The following is a 15182-nucleotide window of genomic DNA, read 5'->3' as shown; positions in this document are numbered from 1 at the left end:
ACCTCCAAATCGATCCAGCTCCAGAGTACAGGCCTCGGTGTAACGCTCATTCCTTCGACGATGAACGCGAATCCGACCACCACCCCTGGTGAGACAAAACTGCGACTCATCGGTGAAGAGCACTTTTTGCCAGTCCTGTCTGGTCCAGCGACGGTGGGTTTGTGCCCATAGGCGACATTGTTGCCGGTGATGTCTGGTGAGGACCTGCCTTACAACAGGCCTACACGCCCTCAGTCCAGCCTCTCTCAGCCTATTGCGGACAGTCTGAGCACTGATGGAGGGATTGTGCATTCCTGGTGTAACTCGGGCAGTTGTTGCCATCCTGAACCTGTCCCGCAGGTGTGATGTTCAGATGTACCGATCCTGTGAAGGTGTTGTTACACGTGGTCTGCCACTGCGAGGATGATCAGCTGTCCGTCCTGTCTCCCTGTAGCACTGTCTTAGGCGTCTCACAGTACGGACATTGCAATTTATTGCCCTGGCCACATATCCCGTCCTCATGCCTCCTTGCAGCATGCCTAAGGCACATTAATGCAGATGAGCAGGGACTCTGGGCATATTTATGTTTGTGTTTTTCAAAGTCAGTAGAAAGGCCTCTTTAGTGTCCTAAGTTTTCATAACTGTGACCTTAATTGCCTACCGTCTGTAAGCTGTTGGTGTCTTAACGACCGTTCCACAGGTGCATGTTCCTTAATTGTGTATGGTTCATTGAACAAGCATGAGAAACAGTGTTGAAACCCTTTTACAACAAAGATCTGTGAAGTTATTGGATTTTTACAAATGATCTTTGAAAGACAGGGTCCTGAAAAAGGGACGTTTCTTTTTTTGCTGAGTTTAGTTGTAACGGCTTTCTTCTATCTCCTCCTCGGACGAAGAGGTGTAGCAAGGATCGGACCAAAATGCAGCGTGGCTATTGCAATCCATGTTTATTGAATAATAAAGAAACACGAACTTACAAAAACAATAAACGTAATGTGAAAACCGAAACAGCCCTATCTGGTGCAAACACAAAGACAGGAACAATCACCCACGAAAACACTCACAGAATATGGCTGCCTAAATATGGTTCCCAATCAGAGACAACGATAATCACCTGACTCTGATTGAGAACCGCCTCAGGCAGCCATAGACTACGTAGACACCCCACAAAACCCCTAAGACAAAAACACACCACAATAACCCATGTCACACCCTGGCCTGACCAAATAATTAAAGAAAACACAAAATACTAAGACCAAGGCGTGACATTAGTACTGTTGGTATCAACACGATCATAAGTTGTGGGCCAAATGGCACAGTCAGCTGGAGCGTGGTGTTACTGTCCTAACAACACCAAGGCTGTAGCTTCATTCTGCTCCCAGTCCTTCTCTGCAATAAAATCATCTAGAGATGGAGGTAGAGAACATACAAGGAGAGAGAACGATGAGGGAGGAATAGAGCCTTGGTAGGACTAAGACAGGAAGAACACCCACTTGTTGAGCAGAACTGAGACACACACTCGTCTTAAAATGAACAGCTACTAATAGTGAGGCAGGAGGTGAGCAACAGTGGCACAGAGGAGAGAAGAATAGCAGAGACAACAACATAAGAGGAAGGAGGAAAGGGCCGGACCATTAACCATGTGACTCACTACTATACATTTATTGCCATTTAGCAATGACCTCCAGTGGAGCAATACCGAGAAATTGAATAGAGGCAGTTCTCCACTCAGATGGGTCTGAAAACAATGCGACAATACTAAAAGCAGCCCCGACATGAGTCATCAGAAATGGCATGGACTGAGAAGGAAGTGAACATGAAGCAGAAAGTGGAGAGGAAACTCACAAACACACTGTAATGTGGAAGGCAACCATGTTGTATGGTGCCCAGACAGAGTGTGCCTACCGAAGACTCGGTGTCCCCCTGGTCCTGTTCAGTGTGAGTGGAGAGGTCTGCAGCAGTGTGCTCTCCTGGGCAGTCCGCCAAAGCTCCCTCGCTGGCCATGGCCCACCCTGGCTCTCTCTCTGTGTTGCCCAACCCCTCCCCTCTGCCCCGTTACACACTCTCACACCAGAACCGCCACTCAAAGTACAGAGAGCTATTCCTGCCTCCTCAAATCCGGGATGTGCTTCCTTCCCGCCAGGAATCAAAAGAGACTCAATCTGAAGCGAATGAGCGAGGAAGAGGTAGGAAGAAAGAGAGCGCGACACAGCCCCACCCCCACCCCACTGCTTCCTGTTCTGCTCTCTAGCCTAGAGAGAGAGAGAGAAACTAACAGTAACACTACAGAAACACACACAGAGGAGAGTGGTGTGGTTTTGTAAGCGAGTGAGCAATGCCACTTTGCTTCCTGCTGTTGGCTGCTCTTAGCATAGCGACAGGCTGCTGTGATAGACACTGATCACATCAAACACACTGCCAGATGCAGTGTCTGTTTCAAGTTTCAAGTTTCATTAGTCGGGATACACCTGGTGTACACCGTCCAAAGAAATGCTCACTTGCAGGTTAATTCCGGACAATGCAACAACAATAAGAAATAATAAAAGATAAGAATTGGAATATAAAGTAAATGGCTCAGTAGAATAGAATAAACATTTTAGCATAAGTATAATACAGGAAGGTACAATTTAGTGTCCACTATTTATACATGTTTGGGGAAGGGGGGATTCAGGGACAAGTGTTTAAATTATGCAGTATGGCAATCATAACAAGAGTCTGGTAGCAGCAGTTGTAAAGTGTGTGTAGAATGAATGGAAATATGTGTGTGTGTGTGTGTGTGTGTGTGTGTGTGTGTGTGTGTGTGTGTGTGTGTGTGTGTGTGTGTGTGTGTGTGTGTGTGAGAGCCAGTTCAAGTGTTCAACAGTCTGATGGCTTGTAGATAGAAACTGTCTCTGAGCCTGTTGGTATCAGATCTCATGCTCCGGTACGTCTGCCTGACGGTAAGGGAGTGAACAGCTCATGACTGGGGTGTGTGGGGTCCTTGATGATGCTGCGGACCTTCCTCAGGCACCGTTTCGAGCAGATGTCCTGGATGGGTGGGAGCACGGTGATGTACAGTGCATTCGGAAAGTATTCAGACCCCTTGACCTTTTCCACATTTTGTTATGTTACAGCCTTATTTTAAAATGGATTACATTTATTTTTTCCTCATCAATCTACACACAATACCCCATAGTGACAAAACGAAAACGGGTTTTTAGAATTTTTTTTAGACCTTATTTACATAAGTATTCAGACCCTTTGCTATGAGACTCGAAATTGAGCTCAGGTGCACCCTGTTTCCATTGATCATCCTTGAGATGTTTTTACAATTTGATGAGGTCGAAGGAGTTGCCCGTAGAACTCCCAAGACAGAATTGTGTCGAGGCACAGATCTGGGAAAGGGTACCAAAACATTTCTGCAGGATTGAGAGGAGAAGGGCCTTGGTCAGGGAGGTGTTTCACTGTGGAGATGGGAGAACCATCCAGAAGGACAACTCGTAGAGACGGAAGCCACACCCTCAGTAAAAGGCACGACAGCCCACTTGGATATTGCCAAAAAAGCACCTAAAGAACTCTGGCCATGTGAAACAAGATTCTCTGGTCTGATGAAACCAAGACTGAACACTTTGGCCTGAATGCCAAGCAACACGTCTGGAGCAAACCTGACACCATCCCTACGGTGAAGCATGGTGGTAGCAGCATCATGCTGTGGGGATGTTTGTCAGCGGAAGGGACTGGGAGATTAGTCAGGATCGAGTGAAAGATGAACAGAGCAAAGTACAGAGAGATCCTTGATGAAAACCTGCTTTAGAGCGCTCAGGACCTCAGACTGGGGCGAAGGTTCACCTTCCAACAGGACAACGACGCCAAGCACACAGCCAAGACAACGCAGGAGCGGCTTCGAGTCTCTGACTGTCCTTGAGTGGACCAGCCAGAGCCCGGACTTGAACCCGATCGATCGAACATCTCTGGAGAGACCTGAAAATAGCTGTGCAGCGACACTTCCCATCCAACCTGAGAGCTTGAGAGAATCTGCAGAGAAGAATGGGAGAAACTCCCCAAATACAGGTGTGCCAAGCTTGTAGCGTCATACCCAAGAAGACTCCAGGCTGTAATCACTGCCAAAGGTGCTTCAACAAAGTACTGAGTATAAGGTCTGAATACTTATGTTAAAGTAATATTTCCGTGTTTTATTTGTAATAAATTTGCAAGCATTTCTAAAAACCTGCTTTTGCTTTGTCATTATGGGGTATTTGTGTGTATATTGATAAGGGGAAAAACTATTTAATACATTTTAGAATAAGGCTGTAACATAACAAAATGTGTAAAAAGCCAAGGGGTCTGAATACTTTCCGAATGCACTGTACTGGGCCATCTTCACCACCCGCTGAAGGGCCTTGCTGTCATTGGACGGAGCTAATCCTGTAACAGGCCATGATGCAACCGGTGTAGAGAGCACAGCTGAGTGAAAACGGTCAAAGGCTAAGATATTACAACCAGGAAACCACAAAAAGCTTTCAAATACGTCACTGAAAAAGCAGTCATACATAGTTAATTACACCTAATAATAAAAGCTAAGGGAATCAATAGCTATTCTTGTCGTTTGTCCAAACAGGGAAACATTGACACATAGCAGTTGTTGTATGTATCATGTTACAACAGAAGCATGTTGGTCATAAATAGCATCAGGCCACATGGAGAAGAACACCCATGGAGAGAAACAGAGGCACAGCTGCTTCACAGAACAGGGAACAGGAAGTGGAACTAAACCATGTCACAGGCTTTGTATCATGAGAGTGAGAGGGAGGGAGGATTAGGGATGCAAAATGGGAACTTACAATAAATTCCCTGGTTTTCACGAAATCCCAGTTGGAGGATTTTGGAATCAGTAGGGAATAAACAGGAAATCCAGAATCTTCCAAACAGGATTTCTGGAAAACAAGGGGATTTATTGAAAGTTCCCAGAATTGTGCAAACCTAGGGCTAAAAATCCTATCCCGATTTTTTTCCAAATGCTTATATAATTGTGTTTTATGACTATTGCACATTTTATAAAACAGACTAGATAATATAACAGTATTTGGCTCAAATGCTGCTAGCGGTACGTGGTAATGACAAACTGAGCATGAATTTTCCAGAATCAATGTTAGAAGTGTCTGCTCTGTGCACAATTTGAATAGTTGAGACATAAAAATGGTGTTGTTAAAGGTTAACTTATCCCCTATTACAATAAAATAATGTCTCAATGTGTCCATATGACCAATTCTGTTGGACCAAACCTCAAATGAAAATAGCGAGTTGAAACCGCTTGTCAGAGGAAGAAGTGATCTCTCAACTTTGTTGGTGTGAGGGGCGGGGGAGGGGCTTGGTGTGTGTAAACAGAGAGGAAGAGGCGACGCGAGAGGTTTCACTCTCGGCAAAATCTGTCCAAAATAAGCCCAATGCGTGTAAATGGGAGGGTGCACACAGCACAGAAGGCGCAAAGGAGACAAGATCAAAAACACAACATGAGAACAGGCAGACTTAAACACTCATAAAAACGATACAGGAATTTCGAATATTGTGCAAAAACATACATTTGAATGAATAAAGTAGATTGTATATATTGCCCAGCCCTACTAGAGAGTCTGAATAACTATAATAAACAGGTAAAGTTTATAGACAAACAGCAGTGAGAGGAGTGACCCAGCAGAACAGCCAGAGCGTCCATGTTGCCTCTAGCCTCTTCCTGTCAGTGACTGATTCAGTGAGGTTGTGTCAGTCTGAAGCCCTGACTCAGAGGCTACCCTAGGTCACCTTCAGAATGGCTCACAGCCATGTCAGACCAGGCACACACTGTCAAAACACTTTCTCTCTCATAAACACACAGATGTACACACAACACACACACACACATACAGGACAGCCTACTCAGTAACAGGGCAAATGCTGCCCATCACCACAGAGGAAGTGAAAGTGTCCCATAGAAAGACTTCCTATAGAGAGGTATGTATGTATGTATGTATGTATGTATGTATGTATGTATGTATGTATGTATGTATGTATGTATGTATATATGTATGTATGTATGTATGTATGTTTGTGACATGCAACACACAAGACAGCCATAGAGAGAAAGAAACAAGAAAATGGGAGTCACCCTCATCCCTCTCCCTCTTCTCTCTCACCCTCTTCCTCTCTCCCATCATCCCTCAGGCAGTCTATCTGCCATGCTATGGCTGGGCCCCAGTGTGTAGTAGCTCCTCTCTGCTCGATGTAGCCATTGACTGAAAGCCATCCCTTTGATGAAGTTAATGGCCTGACTGCCGGTTTGCCTCGCCTGCCTCTATAAATAAACATAAAGCCCATCTCATTGACTTTAAGGGAAGCACTCTTGTCTATCTGTGCCACTTCCCTCCCAACTCCCTCCCTCACACCTGTGATGCTTGGTGATGCATAAGCAAATATCAATAATGACAATGACAGGGAAATGAGAAAGCATAGTGCTGCTGCTTAACTGATAGGCTATGAGGCACTAATGTATAAGTCATTATCATTTAATAACAATGTCCTTTCCGGCTCAGTCATGTGTGCTCTGATGGGATATTTTGGGGGAAGAGAAATGAGGGATGGGGGAACTGCTGGGGGATTGGCAGTTCCAGGAACAAGCTGGAGGATGGCGATGACATGTTTTGGAGTTGGGGTCATGGATTAAACCAGAAGCAATGTGAAGCCACTGTGTGGGAGTGGATGTTCAGACAGGTGACAGACAGTGACCTGTAGATGACCCATCAAGGTCTTCCTAGAGAAAGCTGTCAAAAGCACCGAGAGGTGTGCCACAAGGGTCAGGTGTGCTGATAGTGATTGCCCCTGAGGGAGAGAGAATGAACATGGTGTTGTGCTATAAGTGTCAGAGGATGAGAAACAGTGACCTCTGGGGTCAGCAGAGAACATCGGCACTCATGAGCATCACCACAAGTTCCTAAAAAACGAAGCGATAGAGATTGCGAGAAAGTAAAGGTGAGGAGAGAAAGATTGTTTAAAACAGGACAGAACTCTCTCAATATCACTATTATCCATCAATTTCATGGCCTAGTGACTACACTCTGTCCTGTAATTACTAGTGATTTTGTTGCCAAAGTTATATCAGTGAGGTATTATGTCTAATAGTGTGTTCTCCCTTTGCACTGTCATCTAGAGACCCAGACAGTGACAGAATTAGGGAGCGTCATCTAGAGACCCAGACAGTGACAGAATGAGGGAGCGTCATCTAGAGACCCAGACAGAGACAGAAAGAGGGAGCGTCATCTAGAGACCCAGACAGAGACAGAATGAGGGAGCGTCATCTAGAGACCCAGACAGAGACAGAATGAGGGAGCGTCATCTAGAGACCCAGACAGAGACAGAATGAGGGAGCGTCATCTAGAGACCCAGACAGTGACAGAATGAGGGAGCGTCATCTAGAGACCCAGACAGTGACAGAATGAGGGAGCGTCATCTAGAGACCCAGACAGTGACAGAATGAGGGAGTGTCATCTAGAGACCCAGACAGTGACAGAATGAGGGAGCGTCATCTAGAGACCCAGACAGAGACAGAATGAGGGCGCGAGAGAGAGAGAAAGAGAGCGAAAGGTTCCAGGGAAACAGGAGATATGTGAGGTTGTCTGAATTCCCCTCACATCCTCTCATCTCCACACAGCCCCATTCAGCAGGCAGCAGGCATGCAGTGGATGGGATTTGGGTTAAGAGGGCCTGGTGGGGAGCAACAGTGAATTCCAATTACCACTCACTCCCCTCCTCCCTCCTCCCTCCTCCCCTTGATGTGCTGCTTAACCACTGTTCACAGCAGACAAACACATCACATTGAGAGAGCTACCACTCAGATAATGTAGATACATTGAGAGAGCTACCACTCAGATAATGAATATACATTGAGAGAGCTACCACTCAGATAATGAATATACAGGTTAGAGTAAGAGGTTAGAGTTAGAGGTTAGAGTTAGAGGTTAGAGTAAGAGGTTAGAGTTAGATGTTAGAGATTAGAGTAAGAGTTAGAGGTTAGAGTAAGAGTTAGAGGTTAGAGTTAGAGGTTAGAGTTAGTTAGAGTTAGAGGTTAGAGTAAGAGTTAGAGGTTAGAGTTAGTTAGAGTTAGAGGTTAGAGTAAGAGGTTAGAGTTAGAGGTAGAGGTTAGAGTGAGAGGTTAGAGTAAGAGTTAGAGATTAGAGTAAGAGGTTAGAGGTAGAGGTTAGAGTTTAGAGTTAGTTAGAATTAGAGGTTAGAGTTCGGTTAGGGAAAATAGGATTTTGAATGGGATTGAATTTTGTGTCCCCACAAGGTTATTTGTACAAGACTGTGAGTGTGTGTGTGCCAGGAGTGCCCGGTCCACAGCTGGGGAAGAGTCTATCCCCATGAAAAGCAACATTGTGGAGGGGTCCATCTTCTCAAGAGACTTCAATAAATGCGTATGTGTTTGTGTTGCTGATTCTGTCCATTGTGAGAACAACCACAATCAGTCTCTCTGTTTAGGCCTCAGAGGGTTGAAGACTGCATTTCCAAACAACATCCAAAGGGAAGTACAAATGTGTCTCTCTGTGTCCCACTCATGTAGAGCAGTGGATGGAGAATTCTGACGTTACCAGGGAATCATTTATTAAAGTAGACTACTTTGTTATCAATGCTCTACTGAACCCACCTGCACAAAGCAGCACATTGCAAACACAGTTGGTGACCTACAACAGTCATCCTGAATATGGTCGTGACACAGAGCAGAGGGAGAATTACTGAGGTGCTTTATGGGACGATAGATTCACAGCCATGATAACTGATGCCATTCCTTTGATCTTATCTTGTCAGCAGCTTAGAACATGGCGAGAGACACAGAGACAGAGAGCGAGAGACACAGAGACAGAGAGCGAGAGAAACTCCTGGCCCATGGGGTTGTGTATGTCTCTGTGCTTTGACTCCAGGGAAATTGGGGCTCCAAGCTGTGTGACTCCTGGCTCTGACTCAGATGGTCTGGCGTGGGGATTTCCGCAGTGAGCCTGTCCAGGGTTGATAGCTACATCCTCCCACTCACTAAGGCCCAGTGGGGGGTAGGGAAAGAGAGAGAGAGAGAGAGAGAGAGAGAGAGAGAGAGAGAGAGAAGGAGAGAGAGAGAGAGAGGAAGAGGGAGAAAGAGAGAGAGAGAGAGAGAGAGAGAGAAAGAGAGAGAGAGAGAGAGAGGTCTGAATGACTGACTGAGAACCATGCTGTGTTAGACTGTGAACTCCACTCCACAAACACAGCCTCAGGACAGTGGTGCATGAAAACAAACAGGGAAGGGAGTGATTTTCCAGGAGACCGATTCAAATCTGCCACAGCTCAGCCGTGACTAATGACCCACTCAGGGTGTCTGCCTGTGACTGTGCCTGAATACCACGGAAATAACTCAAAATCTATGTTTGTGTGTTTGTTAGAGAGAGAGAGAGAGAGAGAGAGAGAGAGAGAGAAGCAATGCAGCACTAAGATCTACTTAGATTTTTGTGTTGTGGCAAATCTTCTTTGAAAACTTTGTTGATCTGAGGTCTGTGCAGCAACAGTATTGGTTCTCTCTATATCCAGCCCGCTGTCATCTCCCTGTCTCTCTGCCTGGCTCCTGACTTCCACTGATAAGGGTTTCACTGACATGCTTTATAGGTGCTTAATGCTACAGCTCCCTCACCTAGAGGTGTCAGGGAAAGACGCTGCACTCCACACCAAAAGCTCTGAAAAAAGAAGGAATTGGAAACAGATTTTAATGGAAACCGAGAGCAGATTAAAAATGATTATGGCAGAGGGGATAAGAGCACGTCCTATAAAACTGATGATTATCCATCTTTAGTTCTGTTGACGATTACGGCAGGCGTCCCCAAACAGGAAGGCAAAGACAGCACCAATATGTGTGGCTGTATGTTGTTGACTAATGTTCCCAACTGACTAATGAGCACAGTACTGTTGTGTGTTCAAACGATAAAACAGTAAAGTAGAGCAAAGTGCATCATTCCTTACTCACAGTACACTAAGACGGATGCCTAGTCAACAGTGGGAACACCACTTCAAAATACCCTAAGTTCCCCTGGTGTGATTGATGCAAGGTGGGGTACAATTGGGGAGCTAAAATAAGTGAAGGAGTAAACCGATCTATACAGAGCTATAGTGTGGTTGAGACCCCACAGGAGCAGCAGGAAGGAGAGCTGGAGGGTGGTTACAACTGCCATACCACCGATGGGAAATCACAGCAATTATCAAGATGACAAGTTGCAATATCAGCTCAATTAGGACTCTAACTCACAACCAAACAGTCATTTACTGTACCCTTCATCCGTCATGTATTTCACCTCTCTCTACTTTCAACCCCCTCTCTCTCTCTGTCTCTCCAGGCGGTGACTTATTCTAAGCACCATGTTTCAAGGCATGTGAAAAGGACTGCTGTTTGATCCTCACCATTTCTACCTGACGTTTTTCTTCCTCGGCTCAGATTAATGGCCCCTGGGCAGACAGAACAGACAGCCCACTGTTGGGATGGCAGAGCCGTCGCTGCACCCATCTAGCACCGGGAGGCTACCTCATCACCATTACCGTAGGTAACCACAATCAGGTCACTGCATGGGCATGGCCTTGCTCTTATCGTCCTAGAACAGACTGACTTGCTCACAGTCTCAGTGGTCACAGCACTGGGGAATGTCTCACCTTCACACCTCAAAATGGTGCATCCCTCCCAGCCAACGAGCACACCAAAACAATGCTACTCAGCATAGCTTCCACTTAAAGCTGGACTCCTTAATGGTGAAGCAGCCACATCCATTTGCGATATTACAACAACAAAGACGTTACTGCAAACCTGTTTTTCCAGAAGAGCACAATACGTACTGCAATTTCTACCATGCTGCACAAATCAATAACAACAGTGGTGGGGCAGCCAGGGGTGCTGTTTCCCCCTACTGCGGATTCTATCTTTAAGCATTGAATGTCAGAATAAACTAAATTCAAACAAAGGCAAGCCAGTGGGCATTTAGCCAGCATGGCAGAACAGAGCAGAACTATAGCTGGACTGACAAAGGAACAGCTCTTGTTAAGACTGACTGGATGGGCAAGGTAGGTTTGGCTTTGTGACATGCCCATGGGGATATATATACATACAGTGTATATACATACAATATATATACAGTGCCTTGCGAAAGTATTCGGCCCCCTTGAACTTTGCGACCTTTTGCCACATTTCAGGCTTCAAACATAAAGATATAAAACTGTATTTTTTTGTGAAGAATAAAAAAAAAAAAGCTTCTTTCTCTCAAATTCTGTGCACAAATTTGTTAACATCCCTGTTAGTGAGCAATTCTCCTTTGCCAAGATAATCCATCCACCTGACAGGTGTGGCCTATCAAGAAGCTGATTAAACAGCATTATTTTTACACAGGTGCACCTTGGGCTAGGGACAATAAAAGGCCACTCTAAAATGTGCAGTTTTGTCACAGCAGATGTCTGAAGTTTTGAGGGAGCGTGCAATTAGCATGCTGATTGCAGGAATATCCACCAGAGAGGTTGCCAGAGAATTGAATGTTTAATTCTCTACCATAAGCCGCCTCCAACGTCGTTTTAAAGAATTTGGCAGTACGTCCAACCGTCCTCACACCCACGGACCAAGTGTAGCCACGCCAGCCCAGGACCTGCACATCCGGATTCTTCACCTGCGGGATAGTCTGAGACCAGCCAACTGATTAGCTGATGAAACGGAGGAGTATTTCTGTCTGTAATAAAGCCCTTTCTGGAGAAAAAAACGAATTCTGATTGGCTGGGCCTGGCTCCCCAGTGGGTGGGCCTGGCTCCCAAGTGGGTGGGCCTATGCCCTCCCAGGCCCATGCATGTGTGCGCCCCTGCCCAGTCACGTGAAATACATAGATTAGGGCCTGGTGAATTTATTGTCTGATTTCCTTATATGAACTGTAACTCAGTAAAAACGTTGAAATTGGCTATGCCGGATTAAGTGATATGACATGCTATTCTATAAAATAATTTCCCCGTAATTAATATTACCTGATTAAGCTAATCATGTAAATGTAATTAACTAGAGAGTCGGGGCACCACAAAATATTATTTATAGAGCTGTTATCTTCCAAATAAACTCTTAAAGACCTAGTAATATTTTACATCAATAGCAGTCAATATTAATCGTCACCTTAATTCAGTCTCATCTGAAAGTTGTAAATTCTTGGTAATCTTCACGAACCCTGGCTAACAAGTAGAATCAGCAATACAAAATTGGGTTTAATTATTTATTTACTAAATATCTAACAAATCACACAGAATTACACATACAAATAATTAATCATAACTTGATAACAAATTACGTCATAAAGGAAAACGTCTCTAGCGGGCGAAACAGACATGACAGCTTGTTACAGAAAAGAAAAGGGGCTGGGTTTGAGTGAAAGAGCGGGAAGACTGAGGAACAAAGGCGAAGCTGTGCTATCGTAACTTCAGTATCTTATGCATTCTAAATTACCGCCCATTTGGAAAAGGAAAATGCAATAAATATTTACTCTGAGCTGCGCTTCAGTAGGTTGGTGGTAGATGGAAGGCCGTGTTGCCAAACCGCGGTCAATTGGAAACGTTGTAGTAACGTCGTTGTGTGGTAGACAGGATACTCTGTCTGTTCCTTCCTAACCTGCGTTTGCAGCTGCTGTTGCTAACTCAACGGCTAGGAGGTATCACTTCTGTAGTGAATAAGAGTTCAATGTTCATACCATTCGCAACCAAAGTTCACGCTGATGTTGGCTTCGTTCTCTAGTTATTATCTGAACCATTCTGACATCAGACCGTCGTCCTCACATCCTCGGAACAGGAGGTTACATTGTGGTCAAGGCTTTATATAGGAAGGGAGAGGAGGGCGTGTTTGAAAAGGTTTATAGCCCATGTCCCTTCACAGGGGCGGGCCACTGATTGAGCATAGCTAAAATCACATTTCAACCCATCACGAATAATTTCATATTCAAACATTTAAATTGAACAACAATTCCATGTGAATCCGATAACTCTGATGTGTAGACTTTCCACTGTAGAGTTTATGTCATCTTATCATTGATGAGAATGTCTCAGATGACAACCGAACTGACATCATATTCATTAAGTACCACCGCATATGTTCAATTGGTCGGATTACCAGAATATAGTTCATTTCCTCCCACCTTCTGATGTTCCCAGAATCTCTATGTTAACCAAAGGGGTTTGCAAATGTAACATCAGTAGGGTAGAGAGAGGAAAAAGGGGGGAAGAGGTATTTATGACTGTCATAAACCTACCCCCAGGCCAATGTCATGACAGTTGCGTTTATATTTTTGTTCAGTATTTATATAAAATAACTTGGGATGGTAAAACATTTTCAGTGTAAAATTCAACGACTAAAACCAGATATAATGTATGCAAAAAAGATAATGGACCTATACATTTTAAATAAGATCATCTTTGAGAACTAACAATCATCAAAATGAAAAACTAGACAGTTGGAATATAAAATTCCAAAAATGTCACGGCATTGGGCCCCCATGGATTTTGTTACAATGGTTGAGTCACTCAGATAGCATAAGAACACGGCATAAGCCATGACAAAATGTGTAGAAATGCAGGAAACTAGCTTTAAAACGGTAAAAATGTCTCTCCGCCCCATGGCAAATTGTGTAGAATTAGCTTTAAAAAAAGCTTAATTCTGTCTCTGCAGTCAAGAGAGCCTCTAAAATGTTCAGTCGGAGATCGCACTATTGACCACGCCCACCACCAAAGCCCGGTTTTGATCCAGAAAAAATGGTGTACTCCATCTCTACAGCTGAGAAGGGTGCAGCCAGGTCTAAGGGAGGATAGGATATATTTACACAGAGCCAGTTTAATCCTGGAGTGAAGGGCTGGGACTGGGGGTGAGGGTGGGTTTTGGGTGTAATGGCACCATGGGAGTGGGTCAGGACAGAAATGTCCAGGGTCTCCTAATCCTATTATCAATTTAGCTATCAGCAACGACAGCTGTAGACAAAACAGTTTTTGTTTGCGTGATGAGGAGCCCGTCTAAAGAAGAACCATAGTGGGTTTTTTCTCTTTTTAATATACAGCGCAACAGGTGTCTGGGGCTTAGTCGGCCTGAGTGTGGAGGAAGTCTTTGATGCCATTAAAGAAATGTACTGACAGAGGAAATGTTTCCAGTCTCCGGGGTGATCAATAAAAAGCCATTTGGCAAAAAGCAAAAAAAGACAGAGAATCGTTGAACACCAAAAGATATAAAAAAAATGCATGAGAGGATGGCTGCAATGTACGTCTATAAGGGTGGCAGCGGACAACGAAGTGGGAGAGAGAGAGAGAGAGAGAGAGAGAGAGAGAGAGGGAGAGAGAGAGACAGCGGACAACTAAGTGGGAAAGAGAGAGAGAGAGATAGAGAGACGGAGGACGACTAAGTGGGAAAGAGAGAGAGAGAGAGAGGGAGAGAGAGAGAGAGAGAGAGAGAGAGAGAGAGAGAGATATGGCGGACGACTAAGTGGGAGTGAGAGAGAGAGATAGAGAGAGACAGCGGACGACGAAGTGGGAGAGAGAGAGAGAGACAGCGGACGACTAAGTGGGAGAGAGAGAGAGAGAGAGAGAGAGAGAGAGAGAGAGAGAGAGAGAGAGAGACAGCGGACGACGAAGTGGGAGAGAGAGAGAGAGAGAGAGAGAGAGAGAGAGAGAGAGAGAGAGAGAGGGAGAGAGAGAGAGGGAGAGAGACAGCAGACGACTAAGTGGGAAAGAGAGAGAGAGAGAGAGAGAGAGAGAGAGAGAGAGAGAGAGAGAGACGGAGGACGACTAAGTGAGAGTGAGTGAGAGAGAGAGAGAGAGAGAGAGAGAGAGAGAGAGAGAGAGAGAGAGAGAGAGAGAAAGAAAGAGGGAGGGAGAGAGAGAGAGACAGCGGACGACTAAGTGGGAGAGAGAGAGAGAGAGAGAGAGAGAGAGAGAGAGAGAGAGAGAAAGAGGGAGGGAGAGAGAGAGAGACAGCGGACGACTAAGTGGGAAAGAGAGAGAGAGAGAGAGAGAGAGAGATGGAGGATGACTAAGTGAGAGAGAGAGAGAGAGAGAGAGAGAGAGAGAGAGATAGCGGACGACTAAGTGGGAGAGAGAGAGAGAGTGAGAGTGAGAGAGAGACAGCGGACGACTAAGTGGGAGAGTGAGAGAGAGAGAGAAAGAGAGTGAGAGAGAGGGAGAGAGAGGGAGAG

The 15182-nt window shown here is 45.1% G+C and overlaps 1 protein-coding gene across 3 annotated transcripts in view; it reads right to left on the bottom strand.

The window, feature by feature from the left end:
* LOC109891951 (serine/threonine-protein kinase N1-like) overlaps positions 1-15182 on the bottom strand; it is a 42573-nt gene that overhangs the window by 21352 nt on the left and 6039 nt on the right. Inside the window, exon 2 of one of the 3 annotated variants that reach the window (XM_031827677.1) lies at positions 4800-4892. The exons of 1 other annotated variant lie outside the window; for it this stretch is intronic. In XM_031827677.1, coding sequence (XP_031683537.1) covers positions 4800-4892 — 93 coding nt within the window. Of the gene's footprint in view, positions 1-1884; positions 2443-4799; positions 4893-15182 lie in introns of those variants that run through there. One more of the 3 variants, XM_031827678.1, reaches the window with a different exon arrangement.

The sequence above is a fragment of the Oncorhynchus kisutch genome, linkage group LG6 (genome assembly GCF_002021735.2).
Source record: "Oncorhynchus kisutch isolate 150728-3 linkage group LG6, Okis_V2, whole genome shotgun sequence".
Taxonomy (NCBI): Eukaryota; Metazoa; Chordata; class Actinopteri; order Salmoniformes; family Salmonidae; genus Oncorhynchus; species Oncorhynchus kisutch.
This window is presented reverse-complemented; position numbering and strand designations above follow the sequence as displayed.